This window comes from Rattus norvegicus, chromosome 11 (assembly GCF_036323735.1).
Source record: "Rattus norvegicus strain BN/NHsdMcwi chromosome 11, GRCr8, whole genome shotgun sequence".
NCBI classification, from domain to species: domain Eukaryota; kingdom Metazoa; phylum Chordata; class Mammalia; order Rodentia; family Muridae; genus Rattus; species Rattus norvegicus.
The window spans coordinates 93,021,511-93,041,356 of record NC_086029.1 but is presented as its reverse complement, the minus strand read 5'-3'; the positions used below and the strand labels follow the sequence as shown (position 1 = coordinate 93,041,356).

At 45.9% G+C, this 19,846-nt stretch overlaps 1 protein-coding gene across 7 annotated transcripts in view; it reads left to right on the top strand.

The window, feature by feature from the left end:
* Nucleotides 1–19,846, top strand: part of Vps8 (VPS8 subunit of CORVET complex) — a 234,143-nt gene that overhangs the window by 99,488 nt on the left and 114,809 nt on the right. For 5 of the 7 annotated variants that reach the window (XM_063270364.1, NM_001427620.1, XM_063270362.1 and 2 more), the window contains 6 exons: nucleotides 3,601–3,672; nucleotides 7,871–7,990; nucleotides 8,865–8,921; nucleotides 12,766–12,848; nucleotides 13,801–13,885; nucleotides 14,613–14,711. In XM_063270364.1, the coding sequence (XP_063126434.1) occupies nucleotides 3,601–3,672; nucleotides 7,871–7,990; nucleotides 8,865–8,921; nucleotides 12,766–12,848; nucleotides 13,801–13,885; nucleotides 14,613–14,711 (516 nt within the window). The remainder of the gene's footprint in view (nucleotides 1–3,600; nucleotides 3,673–7,870; nucleotides 7,991–8,864; nucleotides 8,922–12,765; nucleotides 12,849–13,800; nucleotides 13,886–14,612; nucleotides 14,712–19,846) is intronic. The other 2 variants (XM_063270366.1, XM_063270365.1) reach the window with 1 other exon arrangement.

Sequence of the window (19,846 nt, the reverse complement as noted above, 5' to 3'; positions counted from 1 at the left end):
ACACTAGTTGAGATAACTAGTTATTTTTCAGTGTAAATAATTTAGATAATTGAATGGTTACTTTTGCTTTGTTTGTCTTGAATGATTTTTAAAGCTCCTGCCATGTGCCAGTCAGAAATAGGAAGGGAAGGGCATGCCAACCAGAGGAAAGGGTCTTTGTAAAGACTAGCAAGTCCTCTGGCTTGAGTAGAACTGACTTGAAAGCCCATGGTGATGCAGATCCTTCTAAAAATCCACTGGGACAATATGCAGTTCATTTCCCAGGTCAAGAGTGTAGCAACCGGTGGGGCTTTGCTCTGGGGGCTTTCCACAGAGATCTCTGGTCCGACTAGGTCCAAGGGTTCAGGTGAAGGGGAGAGAGCTCAGGCAGGAAGGGGAAACAGCTTTGCTGCCTTCTGTCGCTGCTGCTGCTGCTGCTGCTGCTGCTGCTGCTGCTGCTGCTGCAGCAGGACATCAGGCTGGGCTGAACCAGCAAGGGACTGACTAGCCAGTGAGGGGTACAGGAGAGCTTCGGGCAGCAACTTAAGGAGAGAGGATCTCTTCCTCAAGTGGCAGTGTTACAGTGCTTATGACAGAATAATTGCTGCACATCTTTAATCCTGCACATCTTTAATCCTTCTAATCCTTCTGAATAGGATTCTTAAATATAGTTTTGGGATGGATCAGTGTCTAACAGCAGGTACTTCCTATTGGTTTGGTCTGAGAACTTGGGAAGACCTTGTCTACATATTTGGGGGCGTGGTCTCGCTTCTATGACTGATCTGTCTTGAGCCTACACAGGTCATGTTCTCACCTGTGGAGGAGGGGCTTGGGACATTACCCTGCGTGACTGATCTGTCTCAAACTTCTCTATAGGGAGTTGTGTGTGTATGTGGCGGGGTGGGGGGGGGGGGAGCTGTAGCTATGTGAGAGGAACCTGATCTCCTGGGAGACTGGGGATGCTCCTGCTGTCCCTTTTAGGGTCCCCAGGGATTCGACCCATCTCAACCAGGAAGCAGGGTACCTTTCACAGCCTGCCAACATAGAGCAACCATGTATCTCTGTTAATTTAATTCCTTTGCAGGGTTAGGGGTGGAGGTTGGGGTGGTGTATGTGGGGGCCTTTCTCACACTCAGCACCCAGGTGTGTCCCAGTTTCTGTCCCTTATGTGTTGTTCTGTGTGAAGTTGGCACTTTTATCACATAATACTGTTGCATGCTGCCCCCCAGAATCTAATATTTTTGATACACATTATATTCAGGACACATTAAGCAGTAATATACAAATTTTAAGTGCTGTGCTTGGCTCTGTTTTGAGGATGTGGCAACTCATTCTGGTAGTTAGGCTTAAATTTTTGGCCTTTTAGCAGTTTTACCATAATTATTTTTCTTTGTTTTTACTTTTCTTATTAAAACACAGTTTAAATTAACTTTTAGGTTAGCATATTAAGTACATGGTTTCCGCAGGAACCCACCATACATTCCACTTTGTTTTCATTTGTTCTTCTTTACCATGGTCCTTCTCCGTTTGCTTCCTCCCAGCTAACTCCCCTTTGCCCAGGAAGTCCCCTCACGTGTATCCTGACTCTTCTCTGTGTCCCACTTCCTTGACGATCGCTTCCACCTCTCTGTGACCCTCTTTCTAGTTCCATGTCCCACAAACATACATCTATAAATCAATACACAGTCGCATGCACGAACATGCGTACACAGATGAGTGCACGAATGAGTTCTGCATGTGGAAGAAAGCATGCAGTGTTTGTCCTTCTAAGTGTGTGTCTGGCCTGTTTCTTTCACATAAGGATGTCCAATTTTACTTTTCTTTATGGCTGCATAAAATTGCCTTGTATATGTGGTATACATTTTCTTTATGCAGTCTTCTGTTGATGGACATCAAAGCTGGTTCATTTCCTGGATATTGTAAATTGCATAGCTGTAAACCATGATTATTTTTGAAATGCCTATCTCTGAAAACCCTTTTTCTCAGTTGTAGAAGTCATGAAAATTGTTTTATATGACAGTAAACTGCATTTCAGATATTTCCAAGTAAAAGTCTGAATGGTGACTAAGCCTGTGGCATCTTACTCTTCTGTCCTAAGGCCAAGGTTCTAGGTTTCCCGGTCCTACATGGGTCTCTGTGACCTTCACAGGCCTGCAGAGAGATGGTCCAAGGGAGGCAAGAAGGTAGTTTGGTTCAGTATAGTTCAGTAGTTGATGTTGGTTCAAACTTCAAGAGTCTGACCCCAAGTGATTCATTTTAGGTATATTTAAGCACAGCACAATTTGGTTAAAACCTTCCTGGCGATAATTAACTCAGTCCTACTTGCCCAACAAGGCATATGTAAATTCCCTTGAGGAACAAAGTAAGCTACATACAGATCAGACATGACTACATTGAAAGTCTTTGTAGCATACATGTGACACCGTTTAGAAAGATAGGTTCGGAAGATTGAGAACAGAGATGGGGGCAGGAAGATTTAGTAATCTGTTTCCTTCTAACATTAACCAATAACAATTTCTTGAAATTTTCCCATGAAGATAGGTCCTGTAGATTGGGGAAAACAAGTTTATGATAATGGTCTTGGGGAGGGTCTGGTGTGGTCTCCAGCCACGAACAGAGCAAAGTTCACCAGGCTAGAAACCATGTCCACTCCCAGGATGTAACAGGTATTACATTCCTTCCCTTAAAAGGACAACCGTGTGTGCTGGACATTTGAGGTTCCCCTGTTGTTTCTCTGTGCACACAAAGACCTCTGTGCTCCCCCATAGCCCCTTGCTGTTCGTTTTTGCAACATTGTCTTACTTTCTCAAACTCTTTGGTTATGTAATAACAGTATATATATTAATTTTAAGGTCTTGGCATGTTGTAAGATGTTAAGTGCTGTAACTGGGGCTGGAGTAGGCTCAGTGGTTAAGAGCACTTACTGTTGGTGCAGAGCCTTGGGTTCCATTCCTAGCAACAATATGGCAGCTCACAGCCATCTGTGACTCTGGTTCCAGGAGGTCTGCTGTCCTTTTCTGGCCCCTACTGGTACTAGGCAAGCATGTGGTAAACACACCTGACTGTAGGCAAAACACTCACACATGAAATAGAGTCTTAAAAAGAGGAAAGAGGGCCAGAGAGGTGGCTCAATGATTAAGAGCGTATCTCACTCAGCTTGTCTCCTCTTATAGAGGACCCAAGTTTAATTCTCACACCTACGACAGGTGGTTTACAACCACCTGTAACTCCAGCTCCAGGGGCTCTGGCCTCTGTAGACACCTGCATTCATAGACAACACCACCCCCCAATACGTGTGTGTGTGTGTGTGTGTGTGTGTGTGTGTGTGTGTGTGTGTGTGTGTGTGTGTAGTGGTGGGGGTGGATATAACATTCTAAATGCATATTTTCTCCACAAAATATGTCTGAAATGAAGAGTATTACTAGATAATATCCCTTAAACATTAGAATATGGGCGTTTGTCATTTTATTTCACAGATGCTTTAATGATCATCTAGGTGTTATTTTATCCAAGGAAATAAATTCAGTTGCTTCCCGCTAAAGACAGGGAGATGTAGTCACCTGTTTCCTCCTAAAACTAACAAATGACAGTTACTTAAGTTTCTTTCTTTCTCTCTTTTAGACCTTTGAGGACTTTAAAAATGATAAGCAAGCCGTAGAATACCAGCAGCGCATTGTGGATATTTTACTGAAAGTAAGTGTTCAAAGAGTGCGTGTCTTTCTATTGACTGGTGGTATGGCGAGCTAATTGAGAGTTTTTATAGTCGGATCTGAAACAACCCGTCTAATGCAGCCGTTCGTGGCAGCATTAGTATTATATTATGGTGCTTGCTCCTCGAGAGGCGAATGAGATATTAACGATGGAGAACGTTTACTGTGTCTAGAGTGAGGCTGGAGGCTGGGATACAGCTGACGGACGGCGTCTCGAGAGGCGCTCAGTCTGATAACTGCTCTATTAGTATGGTCATGTGCAGTAATAGAGATACTAAGAAGGAATTTGTACCAGCAGTCTCTGTCCCAGGCTGGGTTGGTTAGTGTGGCAGTGCCATGTTCTGCCATGGCATTGCTGCTATGAGTGTGCAGAGACGGACGGTCCCTGGTCTTTCTGTTGGCACAGCTCTTCAGAGGGTTTCAGTCGTCAGTCTTCCTCAGCCCATGAAGATTCTCTGGTCCTCTAGTTATGTGTAGCACAAGCACATTGCATCTGTAACATTCTCTGTACCACGCACAGCACACACAGCACGCACAGATCAGCTCAGCTCAGCTATTCATGAGCCTCGTAAGACAAGCGGTGATGACTCTGAGAACAGAATTTTCAAATTCTCAGATAAAACCAGGTAAATCCAGGTAGTCAGTATAAAGGATCCCCACCTGGATTCCCAAATGTCTACCTATTTGTAACCATGCCTTTTGTCTATCTGGTATTTTTCTGTAGCTCTCTGTTCGGTCAGATAGAATTAAATTATACCTGTGAGATAACTCAAAATGGCAGTAGTTTAACTACAGTGGAAATGCACGGTTCTTTCTTCTTTTTTTTTTTTTTTTTTTTTTTTTCTTTCGGAGCTGGGGACCGAACCCAGAGCCTTGCGCTTGCTAGGCAAGCACTCTATCACTGAGCTAAATCCCCAACCCCCAGCACGGTTCTTTCTTAAGCAGGAGGCAGGCAACCTGACCCAGTGGAGAGACTCAGAACCCCCAGGCCCTGAGCCTGCTCTGTTACTGTTACACTTACCACAGGGTTTCCGATGGTTCAGTGTGGCTGCTCTGTTACTGTGTAGCTAGCAGGCCCGTGTCACAAAGACACAGAAGGACATGTGTCTTTAAGGAAATGTCTTTGAAGTTGTATACTATAAAATTGCTTATAATATCATGTTATCCAATACTTTGGAAGCTACTAAGAGAGACTGAAGCATTCTGGGTTACAATATGCTCAGCTGAAAATTGGAAGTTGTGTTTATCAGTTAGGAGGGAAGGACAGATACTTGTGTGTATGTTAGTGCAGTTTTCCCGTAAGACAGACCCCGGGACTTTATATCCGAGAGAGGTTTATTTATCACAGCATTGGCAGCCGAAAGCTCACGATCGGGTAGTCTCGCCTGCCTGACTTCCAGTAAAAGTCCCCTCAGCTTTGTCATAATGTAGATAGCGTCACGGTGTCAGTGAACGTGAGAGAGGGTCAGGAAGTCAGAGAGGTTATAGGGATCAGGTATACTCTTTAATGACAGCCTAGCATTAGCCTCACCAGTGACATCTGTGGGCACACAGCTTCTGCCAACTAGACCAAAATTCCACCGTTTTCCCAGAGGCCAAACTTCTAGCTCATACACCTTTGGGGAACAAACCGTATCCTAGGTTAGCCCACTTTGATGCTACGTCCATCACTGATGTAAGGTGACATCTGAGATTCTCCTTATTTCATAGTCTCTGACTGCTGATCCCTTTTCCCGCCATCCCCTGCCCCTCCACACACGAGCTATTGAAGAGATTTCTTCACCCATGTGTCATCGTCCTGACTTGAGTTCTTTCAGCCAGCCAAGCCTCTTCCCTCCCTTCTCCGTTAGACTGCCGACGTCTTCTGTGTCCTCTCACAAGTTCCTAGGTTGGCTAGAGCTCCTTCGTGTTTTCAGGATACCTTGGTCTGCACTTGCTCATTGTCTCAGATACGTTTACAGATTTTCCTATCTCAACTTGAGCCTCGTGAAGGTAGCAGCTGAGGCTTATTACTAGTGGCATTTTTATATCAATTTTATTAATTGCGTTATACTGTGTTTACTGTATTCACTAAGGCCCTGTTGTAGCATGCCCAGGATGTGTGCTCTCTGTGCCTGAACTCTTGTAGGTGTTTAAGAAGTATTTATACATTAGTCAGTTGGGATTTGAATTGAATCTATTCTAGTCTGGAAGGATGATCCCGAAGCAGAGACTGGAGCTCTGTGACTCCCCGGGACTGTCGGCATGGGCTGTTTTTTCCTGCTGTTACAATCTATCACCTCAGATCAATGAGGAGAACATTTCCAGTGCCAGCTTGTATGGAAGTGTGTTTGGACAGGAGTGCTGAGAGCAGTGGAATGGCAGGGCACGGTAGACAGGCTCATTATGTATGTATGGTCGCACACATAGAAAACACAACTTGAGACTAAGTGATACCCAGGAAATTTGTAATCGTGGCCTTTGCAATATTTTGAAGAAGAAAGAGATACTGTGGGATAGAATCAGACATTTACTGAGTAGGTAAGAGAATCAGGAGTGAACTGGAGCCGCTTCTGTAAGGAGTGTATAAGGTCAGATAGTTTGGAGCCTTACAGAGCAGAAGGAAGCATTAGGTGGGCCCCGAGATTGGAATCCTAGAAAGGGGACCTTGGACACCAAGCAGAGCAAAGACGGAGCCATGGAAAGCTCTTCGGTCATGGGCTAGAACGTGTGGTGTGTTCAGGAGCTGGCTGGCAACTTGGATGCACAGGGAGCGCAGAACTGGAAGTGTAGCCCAAGACTGTACTTCTTGGTGATGTAACTCAGTGGTGACAGTACACTTGACAAGTGCTCTCCGTCACTGTGAAGCAGGAGGACCCCCGAGTAGGAAGGTCAGGGCAGGCTCTAGGGACTGCTTTACAGCTGGCAAAGTCTCATACTTTAAGCATGTGTCTGAATGGAGGATAAAGGGCGGAACTCAGAAGTCTTACAGTGGATGTGCTGGATTCCAAACCTCTCTTGTGGTAAATTCCCCCCAGTTGATTCAACACAGCAGCCCTCGACAGCACGTAATCTTCAGCCGCAAACGTCTGCGTTCTTCCTTTTGTTCAGGGCAGGGTTGTCCACCCACTGATGATGTGCAGAATGTGTCAGTTACATTTTCCATGTGTGGGGACCTCGAGTGTCTGCTCTGCACTGGGCTTCAGCTGTCATCACTGCCGCAGTCAGGACTCCTTCCTCAGCCCGTGCAGTCCCTCACACACTGGCCTCCTGACGCCGTCTGCCTGTAGCCCCTACTCGAATACAGGATCATTTCTCCACTCTCCAGCTCAGCCCCTCTAGTCATCCCACAGTCTGCGTCATGCATATGTCCCAGGTTTCTGAAGCTGCCATCTGATTTATCCTCCTCCTCCTGTCTTCCGGTACTCACACATGCCTTTGCTCTCGCTTCTCTCTGTTGATGCTTTCTTGGCAAAGGTTCCACTTAAGACTTCAGAGCTTGGCTTAGAAGCTGTTTCTTTCTTGTTTTCTCACAGATTCCTTCTGTAGCAGTGAATCTAAGGTGCTGTTCTGTTGTGGGTTTTTTTTTTTTTTTAAACATTGGGCTTCCTTGATGTGTTTGTGCTTTTATAATGATGTGATCTGATTACACGTTTTAAGATGTAATCTGAGTGTTTAATCTGACTCACCTTCCTTCTCAGTTCATGATTCCAACTGTTGCTGCTCAGTCTTCTCCTTTTAGGACAGGATCCTAGCCAGGGAATGGTGGCGCCCATGGTGGGCAGGTTTTCTACCTCAATTAATATGATCAAGATAATCTTCCACAGTCAGGCCCAGAAGTCTGTGTCCCAGGTGATTCTAAATCCTGTCAGGCTGACAATCTATGCTGACCATCACAACTCCCTGAAAGGCCCCATCAGAGCACCATATATACCATGGGGACTTAGGGCATGAGAACAAAGTTAAACCAGAGGAGTGGCTGTGATTGGAAACCTGTTGTATATGGTTGTCCATTCAACTCCAGAGCCATTTGCAGATTCCACAAAAAGCAGCCACCCCACGAAGGCAGCTGTGACTTCCTTCCTGGGGTTTCTTCACCGTCAGGTCATTTGACTTTGAAGCCCAAAGCAGCATTCTTCTTCCTCACCCATAGGTGTGCCCTCCAGATAAAGTACTGCTAACTGGTTTCTTTTGCTCACCAGGTTATGGTGGAGAATTCAGATTTCACCCCGTCACAAGTGGGGTGCCTCTTTACATTCCTCGCTCGGCAGCTCGCGAAGCCCGACAATACCTTGTTTGTGAACAGAACCCTCTTTGATCAAGTAAGTGACTTTACAGTAAGACCTGGAGCTGCCGTCTTCTGTTCTCCATTCGTAGACAAGGCAGACTGCCGGGGTCTGCGTTCGTTGGGATCTAAGTAGGGACGTGTGTTTTAGAGATGTGTCCTGGGTTATGTGACTTTCACATTATGGGGGCCTGGCTCTCAAAATCCAACATCAGTATTAATAGTCATTTGGTTACTCTAAGTTGCTTAGAATTTCTTGCTTCTTAATTTAGCAGCTTAAGAATCTCTCTTTCTCTGATGGTCACATCCTGTTGGTTGCCTGGGGAAGGGGCTACTTTGAGAATTCTTGTGTCTGCTTAGAAATCACTTTCCTGCAGGCATTTCCCAGTCACAGAACGTCCCCTACATGTCCACAGGTTGTGTGACAACCACTCTCAGTGTAGAGAAGCCAGGGGTAATAAGGTGATATACTGAGCACTTCCACCACCCAGCAAAGCCTCCTGCACATTTGATTCACAAAGTTTTCCACAGGTTCTGCCATCAGTCCATTAAGCCTCATTTTTTCAGAGAAGTCCCAGAAGGTTAAATAACTCATCTAAGGCCAGGCTTAGGGTAACTTTTTTTCTAGCAGAAATCTTATAATATGTAGGATAGGATTTAGATTCAAATGTCCTGACTGAAGCCCATGGCCGCTCGCCATGGTATTAAGGAACTCAAAAGGAAGTGCTCCTGGTTATGCTTCTCAACAGTGAAGAAATCCAAATAGGACACATGCTAAATATAGGCGTCCTTGAAGCCTGATGCCCACAGTAGGCCATCAACTGGACAACACCGTCCGTGTGGGTGCTTGTTACAACTGAGTGGGAATGAACCGTTGACACAGGATAACCATCGCTGTTACCTTTGGCCAGGTCCTTGAGTTCCTCTGTAGCCCTGACGATGACTCCCGCCATTCTGAAAGACAGCAGGTATGGACACCAGAACTCTGTGCTAAAGATTGGGGATAAAGCCTGTTTTAGTTACTTTTGCCGTTGCTATGATAAGGTATTCTAACAAAGGTACTTTAAGGGAGAAAACATTTAATTTAATTCATGTGTGGTCCATCTGGCTGAGACGGTTTCTCTGCAGGGGCTTGAGGCAGCCGCTCTTGTGAGCTACAGGAGCGAGTGTTGGCATACTTCATCTGGGCAGCATCCTACGGTGCTACGGCACGAAGGGCTCCGCTCTGGAGACTGGAATCCACCTGCTACCCCACACCCTCAGTTAGTCCTGGGATAGTATCTGGCCACCACTTCTGTCCCCTCGTGACGCTTTCCTGAGCCGTGCTTTAAAAGCCTTCACACTGAAACCGTGGGCACTAAGTCAACCCACTTAAAGTGGATACCAAACTTTGTAAGGTATTAAGTCACAGCAGTTGACAGTTGTGACTGTTGATCTGGCCTTCCTGGTGGCAGTGCACACTCAGACTCCGATGAAGAGTGTAGACTGTCAGCAGCGAACCCGTTAGCTGTTCTGTTATGGCCCAGCGACTGCTTCAGACACCGTAGAGAGCAAGGCGAGCAGTCGAGTTCCTGTTGAACAAGTAACAGGGAGGGAGCTCTTCTGTTTACACCTGTGTGTCTGTAGCAGTGAAGGTGGATCGTGGTGTGCATGGTGTGTGCACACCCTCTTAGTGTGCAAGCCTTCTTTGACACAAGGAGAACTATCACGGTGGGATTGCTCTCCGAACATTAAATCCAGACTTTGAAAACTAACCACAGCTCCTGTAGCCATATTAGTTATAAAGGTGCCTACTCAGATGGCTGCCCCCTCCATTTTTAAAGGGGTGAAAATTGCTGAGAAAAATTGTTCAAGGTCACAATTCAAATTAGTACTTGGCGACTTCCTTCCCCGCTGACGCAGCACTCCTGATACTGCTTGTCACACACCAGACTTGGTTTATGCAGTCTTCCCTAGTATTTCCCAGCAGTGTGCTCATAGACAGTAATTAGCTTCCCAAATATAGTTTCTGATAGGATTGTTGCCATGTATATAAACTTATGTAAATAAATAAGGTGAAAGGAAAACACGTCAGAACTTCACTCTCTCATCAGTAGGGTGACTGCTTTGTCCAGTCAAGTAACAGGTTGTTTTTATCATCATCATCGTCGTCGTCGTCGTCGTCGTCGTCGTCGTCGTCGTCGTCATCGTCGTCATTGTCATCGTCATCATCATCATTTTCTTTTAGTTAGCATTCAAGACAATGGGTTTCACCATGACATTTTCATACACATGTACAGTACTGTATAACCGCACATCCACACTTCCCCCAACACATAGCTCTAACCATTACCCTCTCTTGCCTCCCCTTGTAGGTAACACTTTTGAATAATAACGACAGTAACAAACTGTTCCCTTTCCCGCTACAATGTAATGCATAAAAACAGATACACTTTGTGTGTGAGCATGAGCCTTGGCGCATATGTCAGAGGACAGGTTTCAGGAGTCAGGTCTCTCCTTCCACCAGGTGGGACCCAGGATTGAACTCAAGTTGGCAGGCTTGGGCCAAGCCCCTTTACCTGCATGCTGGCTCAGACATTCACACTTTTCAGCTTAACGGCCTTTTTAATATTTTTCTCCACTTTCCTGATGGACAAGCTATCGCCATCAAGGAACCAAAAGTAGACATTATCCGTTGTGTAGGCCACAGATGGGTCTGTCTTCTTTTCTTCGCTTGCTTGCTTTTATAACCCTTCATAAAGTAATGTTTTAAATACATTTCGACGATCCCGAGAGGTCCACCGATGGCGTGCTTAGTCTTCTGATGTGTTGTCACTAAGCATGGAGCAGGAAGATGCCTAGCTGCACACCTGCGTGCTGTCTTCGTCATCAGATGCAGCTGCCGCAGGCTTAAACAGCCCCAAGGGCGGAGAGAGCGGCAACATAAGATTTAATAATAGGACATGATGATTTTTTAGTTTCATTATCGTTGTTTTTAATGTACACAGTTAACGTTAGTTTAATTTTTAATAATACTGCATAACTTGCTTACAAAAACCCCCGGTGATGACCGTAAGGCTGAGATGGTAAGACTGGCTCTAACTCATTCCATTATTCCAGTCCAAACCGGCCAGAGTGAGGAGGCTTCGTTCCGCATTTATTGTATATGACAGGCATTCATTCCAGTGCTACAAAGGGATTAAATTTGGACCTTGAATGAAAATTTTGGATCAGTTTAGTTCAACATCAAAACGATAAACAAAATGTTCTTGCTGAAGGTCCCCCGCACCCTGACGAGGGTCCTGTTTCTTGGAATTCTGAGCTCTCCCGTAGGCCCGAGGTCCTAGCTGAATGAATTGCTGCCATGCTCACTGTTTATCTTCAGCTACCGTCCTGAAAGTGATGTGAACACCAATATTTTTGGCTTTTCTTGTTTTTGTTTTTGTCTTTGTTTTTGAGATGAGGTTTTGCTCTGCTGTCCGGGCCAGCCTAGAGTTTATGATCTCCTGCCTCAGCCTCCTGAGTGCGCTGTGATACCTGGATTAAAATGTCCCCTTGTGGCCCAGGCTGGCCTTGAACTCTGTGTAGCTGACCGTGGCCTTGGATTGCTGATCTTTCTGAATTCGAGGGCTGTAGGCACTCAGTACTGTACCCAGTTTTATGCACTGCTGGGGATCAGACTCAGATTCCACGGCTGCTAGGTCAAGTCCCTACCAACAGCCCTGGAATGCACGGTTTTAAGTCTAAAGTTGGAACTCCATTCCAGTTAATCCACCTTCCCAAAAGGAGCTGCAGTCACCTTGAGTAGCAGTTCCACGTCCTCCCACGTCCAGGCTCCTGGTCACAGCCATTATTTTCTCTCTGTTCTGGCTCCTCATGTAAGTTCAGCCATACAGTGTCTGTTGCCCATCTGTCTGGGCTCCATTTCACTTGCGGAGTATCTTGAAGGATTATTCGTATTGTACCACACACCCAACCTTCCTTTCTGTTTTGAAACAAAATAATATTAATTCATGTATTACCCTGTTTGTCTGTTTATCCTTGATAGACATTTGAATTGTTCCTACCTTTGTATGTTTTCAGAGTTGCTAGTACACACACACATACACACACACACACACACTACATACACATACACTCACACATACTCTTACACACATACACATATACACACTACATACACATACACTCATTCACACATACTCTTACACATACACACACACTTCATACACATACACTCACACATACTCTTACATACACACACACACACACACACACATCTATGTTTAATTAAAATAATTAGTGTGTAAAGCTGGGCACTGTCCATGTTACAGATGTAAAAAACCATAAGGCACAAAAGTACCAAAACTAACTTCTCAGGGCTGGGGCGATGGCACAGTGGATAAGAGAGCCGGCACTCTTGCAGAGCACCAGGTACCCATGCAGAAGATTCCTAGCACCCATTTGGTGCTCACAGCCATCTGTAACTCCACTTTCAGGGGATCCAGCGCCCTCTTTTGTCATCTGCAGTCTCCAGGCATGCACACATGGTACATGTGCATGCAGCCACAACACTCATACATGCAACACACAAAGAAGCAACTTCTTAAGCGTGAGGGGTATTTAGAGGTTAGTGTGAGTGCGTGGGGCTATACCTGATACACTGTGATATCCCTTTCCTCCTTAAGGGCAGAGTCGTCATAGGGCACTGAATGCAGTCCTAACTATCCCCAGGCAATGAGACACAGGGAAAAGGTTGTGGGCTGCAAGGCTGCTTAGAGGACTAGTACACAGAGCAATTCTCAAAGTGCTTTCACTGTTCTAAACCTCCAGGTGCTTTTAGAACTGCTGCAGGCTGGGGGCATCGTTCAGTTTGAAGAGAGTCGGCTCATCCGCATGGCAGAAAAGGCAGAATTGTGAGCTGTTTTCCAATGTTGTTAGTCTCTAACATGAAACCTAGTTTATTTTGCATCTGCTATTTTACCTAAGAGAGGGCACACCAACAACAGTAATGAAAACATAAGCTTAGGAGGGTGGAGGGTTTGTTTTTGTCTTGGTTTTTAGCTTTGCATGAACTCTGAAAATTAGCAAGATTTAGAGAAATGTATAGCATAAATTAAAAATGTGTGTTTGTTTTGATGTGAAAGTAAAGAAGCAGCCCTCCTGTGCTTCACCTTGTCTATGCACACATCTGTTTATTTTTAGTGTTTTGAGACAGGTTCTCGCCGCAGCCCCGGGCTGTGCTAGAATGTGCTCCATATGACTTGCTGTTGTCATATTGCTGTCTCTGCCTTCCCAGCGCTGGCCCCATAGACATGCCCAGCTCTAGATTTAATGTGTATGGTGTTTGTTAGATTGTGACAGTTATGTCAGTAGGAATGATATTACAGCTAACATTGTACATAATATACAATGTGACAACACTTAATCACCTTGTTGTATTTAGTTCTGAACAAAGAAACGTAATATAAAAATTGTTGCAAATTACTGATACCTAGCGCCAGCTATTTCTTAGTTGGTACTGTCTCTTTAAAGCTTTTGCAAATATAGCACTTAGCAGTATTTCAGTTGTTAGGAGAGTGGCAGGCTCTGTGCTCTCGTAGATACATAACCCAGGCCAACTATTTATATCTGAGATGCCTGGGACTAGACTCTGGCGGGGTTTGCAGCGTTTAGACATTGCATGTGCTTTCCTGTGTTCCTGATGTGAGACTCCAAGTCTGAGGCACCCTTGGATTAGAAGTCTTAGACCTGTATTTAGCACTAGGAACAGCACCATTCCCTTTCCACGTGTTTAAAGTTCCGAGTGTCAGAAGTGCATCGCCACCGGCCTGTTTGGCAACTGAAGCCTGCCCTCTTGCATTCCAGCTATCAGATCTGTGAATTTATGTATGAGCGAGAACACCAGTATGACAAGATCATTGACTGCTACCTGCACGACCCGTTGAGAGAGGTCAGCCTCAAGCCTGCTTCACCCCTTTGTCTATCCCCATTGTCTCTCCCCAAGCTGTATCCACGTGGTTGTTGCAGGGTCTCTGCTGTAAGTAGAGTCTGTATTAAAACACGAGAGTTCCTGAAGTTTGAGTGTAACCCAGTGACAGACACTGGTGGTAACCAGATGTAGACCTAACTTGTGCTATGCAAGAGGGCTGGGTGCGGCTCTGGGGGATAACAAGGGACTGAGATATAGAGCAAGCAGAGATCGGGGTGATCTGACCTTTGGCATTAGAGAAGCCACTCAAAGGTGAGCTTTAAGATAGGGAGGGAGGAATGCTTAGGGAGAAGTGGACACGAACGTCTTGAAGCAGGGCAAAACGGACATCTTCAGGGAGCTGAATGGAGATCACGTGGGTGAAATGAGAATCAGTGTGGAGGGAGCATAGTTGACAAGGGCAGGAGGGGTTTGAGGTGAGATTGGGGATGTGGGCAGACAGATATTACACAAAACAAAAGTCTGCTCTTCAGTCACTGAGGGCTAACAGATTGAGGTCAAGTTTAAGCGGAATAGATTTAGAATGTATAAGAGTTACCTTTCCTCTAATGCCACCTTCCATAAACTCCAAATCTAAGTGGACTTTCATCTCCTAATAGATGACGTTTATGGAGACTGGCACCCAGCAGCAGTCACTGAATTCTGCTCAGGCCAAGGATGAATGAATGCATTGTCTTGTGCTCCACAGGAAGAAGTCTTCAATTATATCCACAACATCTTGTCTATCCCCGGTCACAGTGCTGAGGAGAAGCAGTCCGTGTGGCAGAAAGCAATGGATCACATGGAGGTACTGACCCCGGATCCCTAAAAATATTTTTGGACAGTTTCATGTTTGTATAACGGAACCTTAGTCATTCCCTGCCTCTTTCTCCCCCCCATCCCCTCCCTCTGTCACTAGAACCCTTCTCGTGTTCCTCCTCCCCCTTTCACGTCTTCCTTCTGTGTGTACCCCACTGAGTGTTCAGGTCTGGGTGTGAGGAAATTTACCAGAGCAGTAGTAACTGTACCGCTGAAGAAAGTAACACCCCTGCCCAGCCACCATTGCTACCCACAGTCTCTAAAGGGGACAGAGCATCATGGGCCCCTCCTCTACCCAGCATGAAATGACGCTGGGCTCAGTGTTGAACAGATGGCCACAGCTGCAGGGAGTGCATGAGTGCATCGGCTCTGTCAGGTCCAGAAGGTGTCTTTCTGCCGTACCTCTCTCCCTTCCCCTGGGCCTCATATCCTCCACCCCCTCTTCTGTGGGCTCCTGACCACTTGTTCTCAGCACCGCCGCCAGCTGTGGGTTTCTGCATGAATGTCTGCCTGCTGCAGGAAGAAGATTCACTAATGAAGGGTGGGCTCAATACTACCTCCAGGGTCCTGCTAGAACTGCCACTCAAGTATGGACACATTCCCACCTCTGTGCCAACAGGGACCCATCAGCCCTTTAAACCTTTACCATTTAAATGGCTGTTCTCCAGGTTAACTTTTGCTAACCAAGCAGCAGCAGATATCACAGGAGTTTCCTCAAGTCTTGTACTCTTATTGAAGAGAATTCAGCAAGATACAGAGAGAACATTGAGCTCTGTTAAAAACAAACGCCAAGGAGGCGGCTCACAGCCATGTGCACCGACACACTCTAATGACCACACACACACACACACACACCGTACATATGTGACACACATAGATATCTTTTTTTAAAAAGAGAAAAGATGTACTCACAAAGGCTGGCCTGTTCTGTCCCTGAGGAAGAGGACATTAGTGTCTGGAGTCTACCATTTTCCTGCATCTTTTGCTCTGGTTAGGCTCTGTCTCTTTATAGCTTTTCAGAATTGGTTCAACTAGCTTATTCCTTTTTGAAATTGGTTCAAGGCCTTATTGATCTCATAACTGTCTGCTGGCTAGAATAGTCCATTGTCCCAAGGTACACTGAGCTTGTGAAGGCCAGAGCCTCTTGTCTTAGCTCCACAGAGCAAGAATAAAGTAAGAATTGTCTTTTGCCGCTTCTCCAGCTCCCCGACTCCTCTCTCACAGCAAGTACATCATCACACAGTTTATAGGATGAAATATTCTTATATTTAGAAAGGCTGTGTGTCTGAACGGCACCTTAGGAGAAACATCTGGTGGAGGGCTGGTCCTTGGTCCCTGGGGATGTGTAGTCTCAGAGATGGTCACATCGTCATATGTGGGGTTGAGAATGTGGTGTATGTTATGGAATGAAACCAGCTTCCTGCTAACAATACCAGTGTGACTCGGGAAAAACCCAGTAGACCTTCCAGCACTTTGGGTTTCCTTTCCCTTATTCCCTTTGGTCTCCATAGTACGTAGTATTCCTCCTGCATCATGGTTCCTGGCACACATGGGTTCCAGAAATCCACACAAGCTCATGTCTGTTTGTGAGTATGGGATGTGCTGAATGGATCAATGAGCAGAGGGACTCCCCGAGGGAAACGGGAAGCAGGGAGCATTTCTGCCGTACAGTCGTTCCTCCTGGCTGACTGTCCCCCTCACCTCTGTACTGTGTTCACCTCAGGCTTTAAAGCCACGCACAGACCCTTACGGAGTTTTTCAGTGCTGGAGAGATGGCTCACTGGCTGAGAGCACTGCTGCTCTTCAAGAGGACACAGGCTTGGTTCCCAGCATTGCTCACAACTGAGTGATCCAGCTCGGAGGGTGTAAGCCTTTGTGTGCACACGCACAAATATGGCATCTACTCACACAACCACATAAATCAGAATAAACCTTTAAAAATATATATATGGAATTCTTGTTGAATAACTTGTGTGTCTTCAATAATATAAATACAATGAACAAGAATATTACAATGAGATTCTATACAGTATAAACTCAGAATCTTCTAATGCAGGGTATCATTAACTATGATGTCATTAACCCATGCCTTTTAATACTGTAACATGATAATATGGAAATTTACATGTAGTTTTGGAGATCCATAGATCCCTAAAAGATTCTTAGAATGGATCTCGTTGAACTGTGTACCCTATTGTGTATCCACAGTACTCGGAGGGCTTAGAAAGCCCAGGCAGTTGGACCCTGCTCCTGACCTCTGCAAACCATGCAGCATTCACTGGTGTGCTGTTCAGTCCTCATGGGGCTTTGCTTTGCTTTTGATTATTCTATAGTTCACTGTGCTATTACATCCTTGTCTTAGTCCCTTGTGATCGATCAGACAGAATTCAAGAAATAGAAATTGGTGGATCCTGTTTTTTAATCTAACGTGCCAGTCTGGGTCTTCCTTGGAGAACCGAGGCTACTAACACGTACTAATTATTGAAAAGCATGCATCAATTCCTTTCCTTTTGTTGCTTTTATAGTGTGTGGGGCTCTCCCGCTTGCTTTGCTTGCCCGCTGCTCCAGTGCAGCTCTTCTGATGGCTTCAGTGCTGTGTCTCTTTTTCTCTTCAGTGTAAAGGGCTCTTCCAGTGTCTTCTGTAGACTGACCCTGCTGCTCATGGATTTGGTTTATGTCCATCCTGGAAACTTTATTTCTCTGTCCCTTGTTCTAGTTAGGTCTCTGTTGTTGTGATAGAACATGGACCAAAGACAGCTTGGGGAAGGGAAGGGAAGGGTTCATTTGGCTCGCAGGCTGTAGGACATCGCTGGGGGAAGCTACGGCAGGAGCTTGAAGCAGGAACCAAGGCAGAGCCCATGGAGAAGCACTGCTTAGCAACTGACCTCCTCCTCCTCTTCCTCCCCCTCTTCCTCTTCCTCCTCTTCCTTTTCCTCCCTCTCCTCCTCTTCCTCCCCCTCCTCCTCTTCCTACCCCTCCTCCTCTTCCTCCTCCTCGTCTTCTTCTTCCTCCTTGTCTTCTTCTTCCTTTTCTTTTTTTGGTAGAATGCAGACCCACCTCGACAGGGATGACACCAATCACAGTGTATTGGGCTGTCCTGCATCAATTAGCAATTAAGAAAATGCCTCACAGACATGCCCAAGCCTAAGGAGCAATCTGACAGGCAGTTCTTGGTTGAGTTCCCTGATTCCGAGGCATCTCAGGTTGACAACCAAGATTAGCTGTCACAAGCTCACTCACGCCTTGTCAGCTTGACATACAAACACATCATGGTTAAACAGTAACTTTCCTTTTTCGGCTTATACTCAAGGTCCCATATTAATATTAATAACGCAGTATAAAACAGAATCCCAGCAGTATGAAAGTCCAAAATTCCACCGAAAGAATCCAGTCCCTCTGCAGCCTCCCACCCCAGGCCTCCATCACCCACACTGCTTTCAGCAGCAGCCCATCAAGCTGAGCCCTTAATGGCTTTTCCAGCCCAGGGTTCCAAAATCATTCAGCACTGATCAGAAGCTGCTTAGGAGAACGCAAGACTTATCTGGCTTACACTCTACAGCCCATCATTAAGGGAATAAGGCAGGAACGGAGTAGATACTACCCAGGAACACTGCTTATTGGCTTGTACCTCCTGGCTTGTAGCCCAAAAACACCTCCCATGGGTGGCACCTTCCACAGTGGGCTGGACCCTCCGACATCAGTCAGCAGTTAAGAAAATGGCCCCTTAGACATGTCCTTGGGGCAAGCTAATGAAGACAGCTCTCTGTTTGAGGTTTCCTCTTCCCAGGCATATCGGCCTGATGGCCAAGATTAGCATTCAGTTTTAAGGGAAGGCTGTGTCGGAAGCAGTAATGCGGTTACTGGAGAAAGGCTTCAGAACGTGGAACACAGCGTTCCCTGTCCTCTTGAACTTTAGTGCTTCTGCTGAGATATCTGCTGTGTTGTGATGGCTCTGCCTTTTATCTGACTTTGTGCTCACCTCTTGAATTTGCAGCATTTCTTTGTTCAGGGCGTTATAATATGACTTGGAGGAGTCCCTCTGGTCTTACCCGTTTAGCATTCTGAATGTTTTCAGTATTGTGGATGGCTATCTTCGTCCCTATATTTCAGAAAATTCTACTATGACTAAATACATTTTTTAAAGATTTATTTTAAGTTTACGAACATTTCGTTTGCATGCATGTATGTGTAGCATGTGCATGCCTGGTTTTCACAGAGGTCAGAAGAAGGCATCAGATACCCTGGAACTGCAGTTACACGTGGTTGTGAATCACCCAGTGGTTACTGGGTGCTCAGTCCAGTTCTCTGCAAGAGCAGTGGTGCTCTTAGCTGCTGAGCCGTCTCTCTAGTGCCCTCTGCTGTAACTTTATTGAATCAGCCTGCCTGCCTCCCTCCCTCCCTCCCTCCCTCCCTCCCTCCCTCCCTCCCTCCCTCCCTTCTTTCTTTCTTTCTTTCTTTCTTTCTTTCTTTCTCTTTTGTGTATGTGCATTTATTAAGTCCAGAGGTCCAGCTGGGTGTGCTTTCCTCAGGCTCCCACCACCTTGCTTTTTTAAGACAGTGTCTTCCATTGGAACATGTATTATTTAGGGTTTTACTGCTGTGAACAGACACCATGACCAAGGCAACTCTTATAAGGACAACGTTTAATTAGGGCTGGCTTACAGGTTCGGACATTCAGTCCCATTATCATCAAGGTAGGCATGGCACAGGAGGAGCTGAGAGTTCTACATCTTCATCTGAAAGCCATTAGGACAAGACTGGCCTCCCCATATGAGAAGGGTCATAAAGTCCACGCCCCCAATGACACACTTCCTCCAAAAAGGCCACACCTCTAAGTAGTGCCACTCCCTGGGCCAAGCCTATTCAAACCACCATAAACCTGAAGCTTGCCAGTTGGCTAGACTGCAAGTGACTCAAGGACCTGTCTGTATTTGTGTCATGCCCACGCTCTGGGGGGACAGAGGTTGCTGCCCCTGGCTTTTATGTGGGTTCTCATGCTTCAGCCGGTACCAGCTGTTTGCTTATTTTCCCTTTCACGCCTATGGCCTATGGTTTTGTGATGGTGTTGTGTGGATCCACCATGCTCTTTCCTACTTTGTCACTTTGTTTGTGTGACTGTCCGAA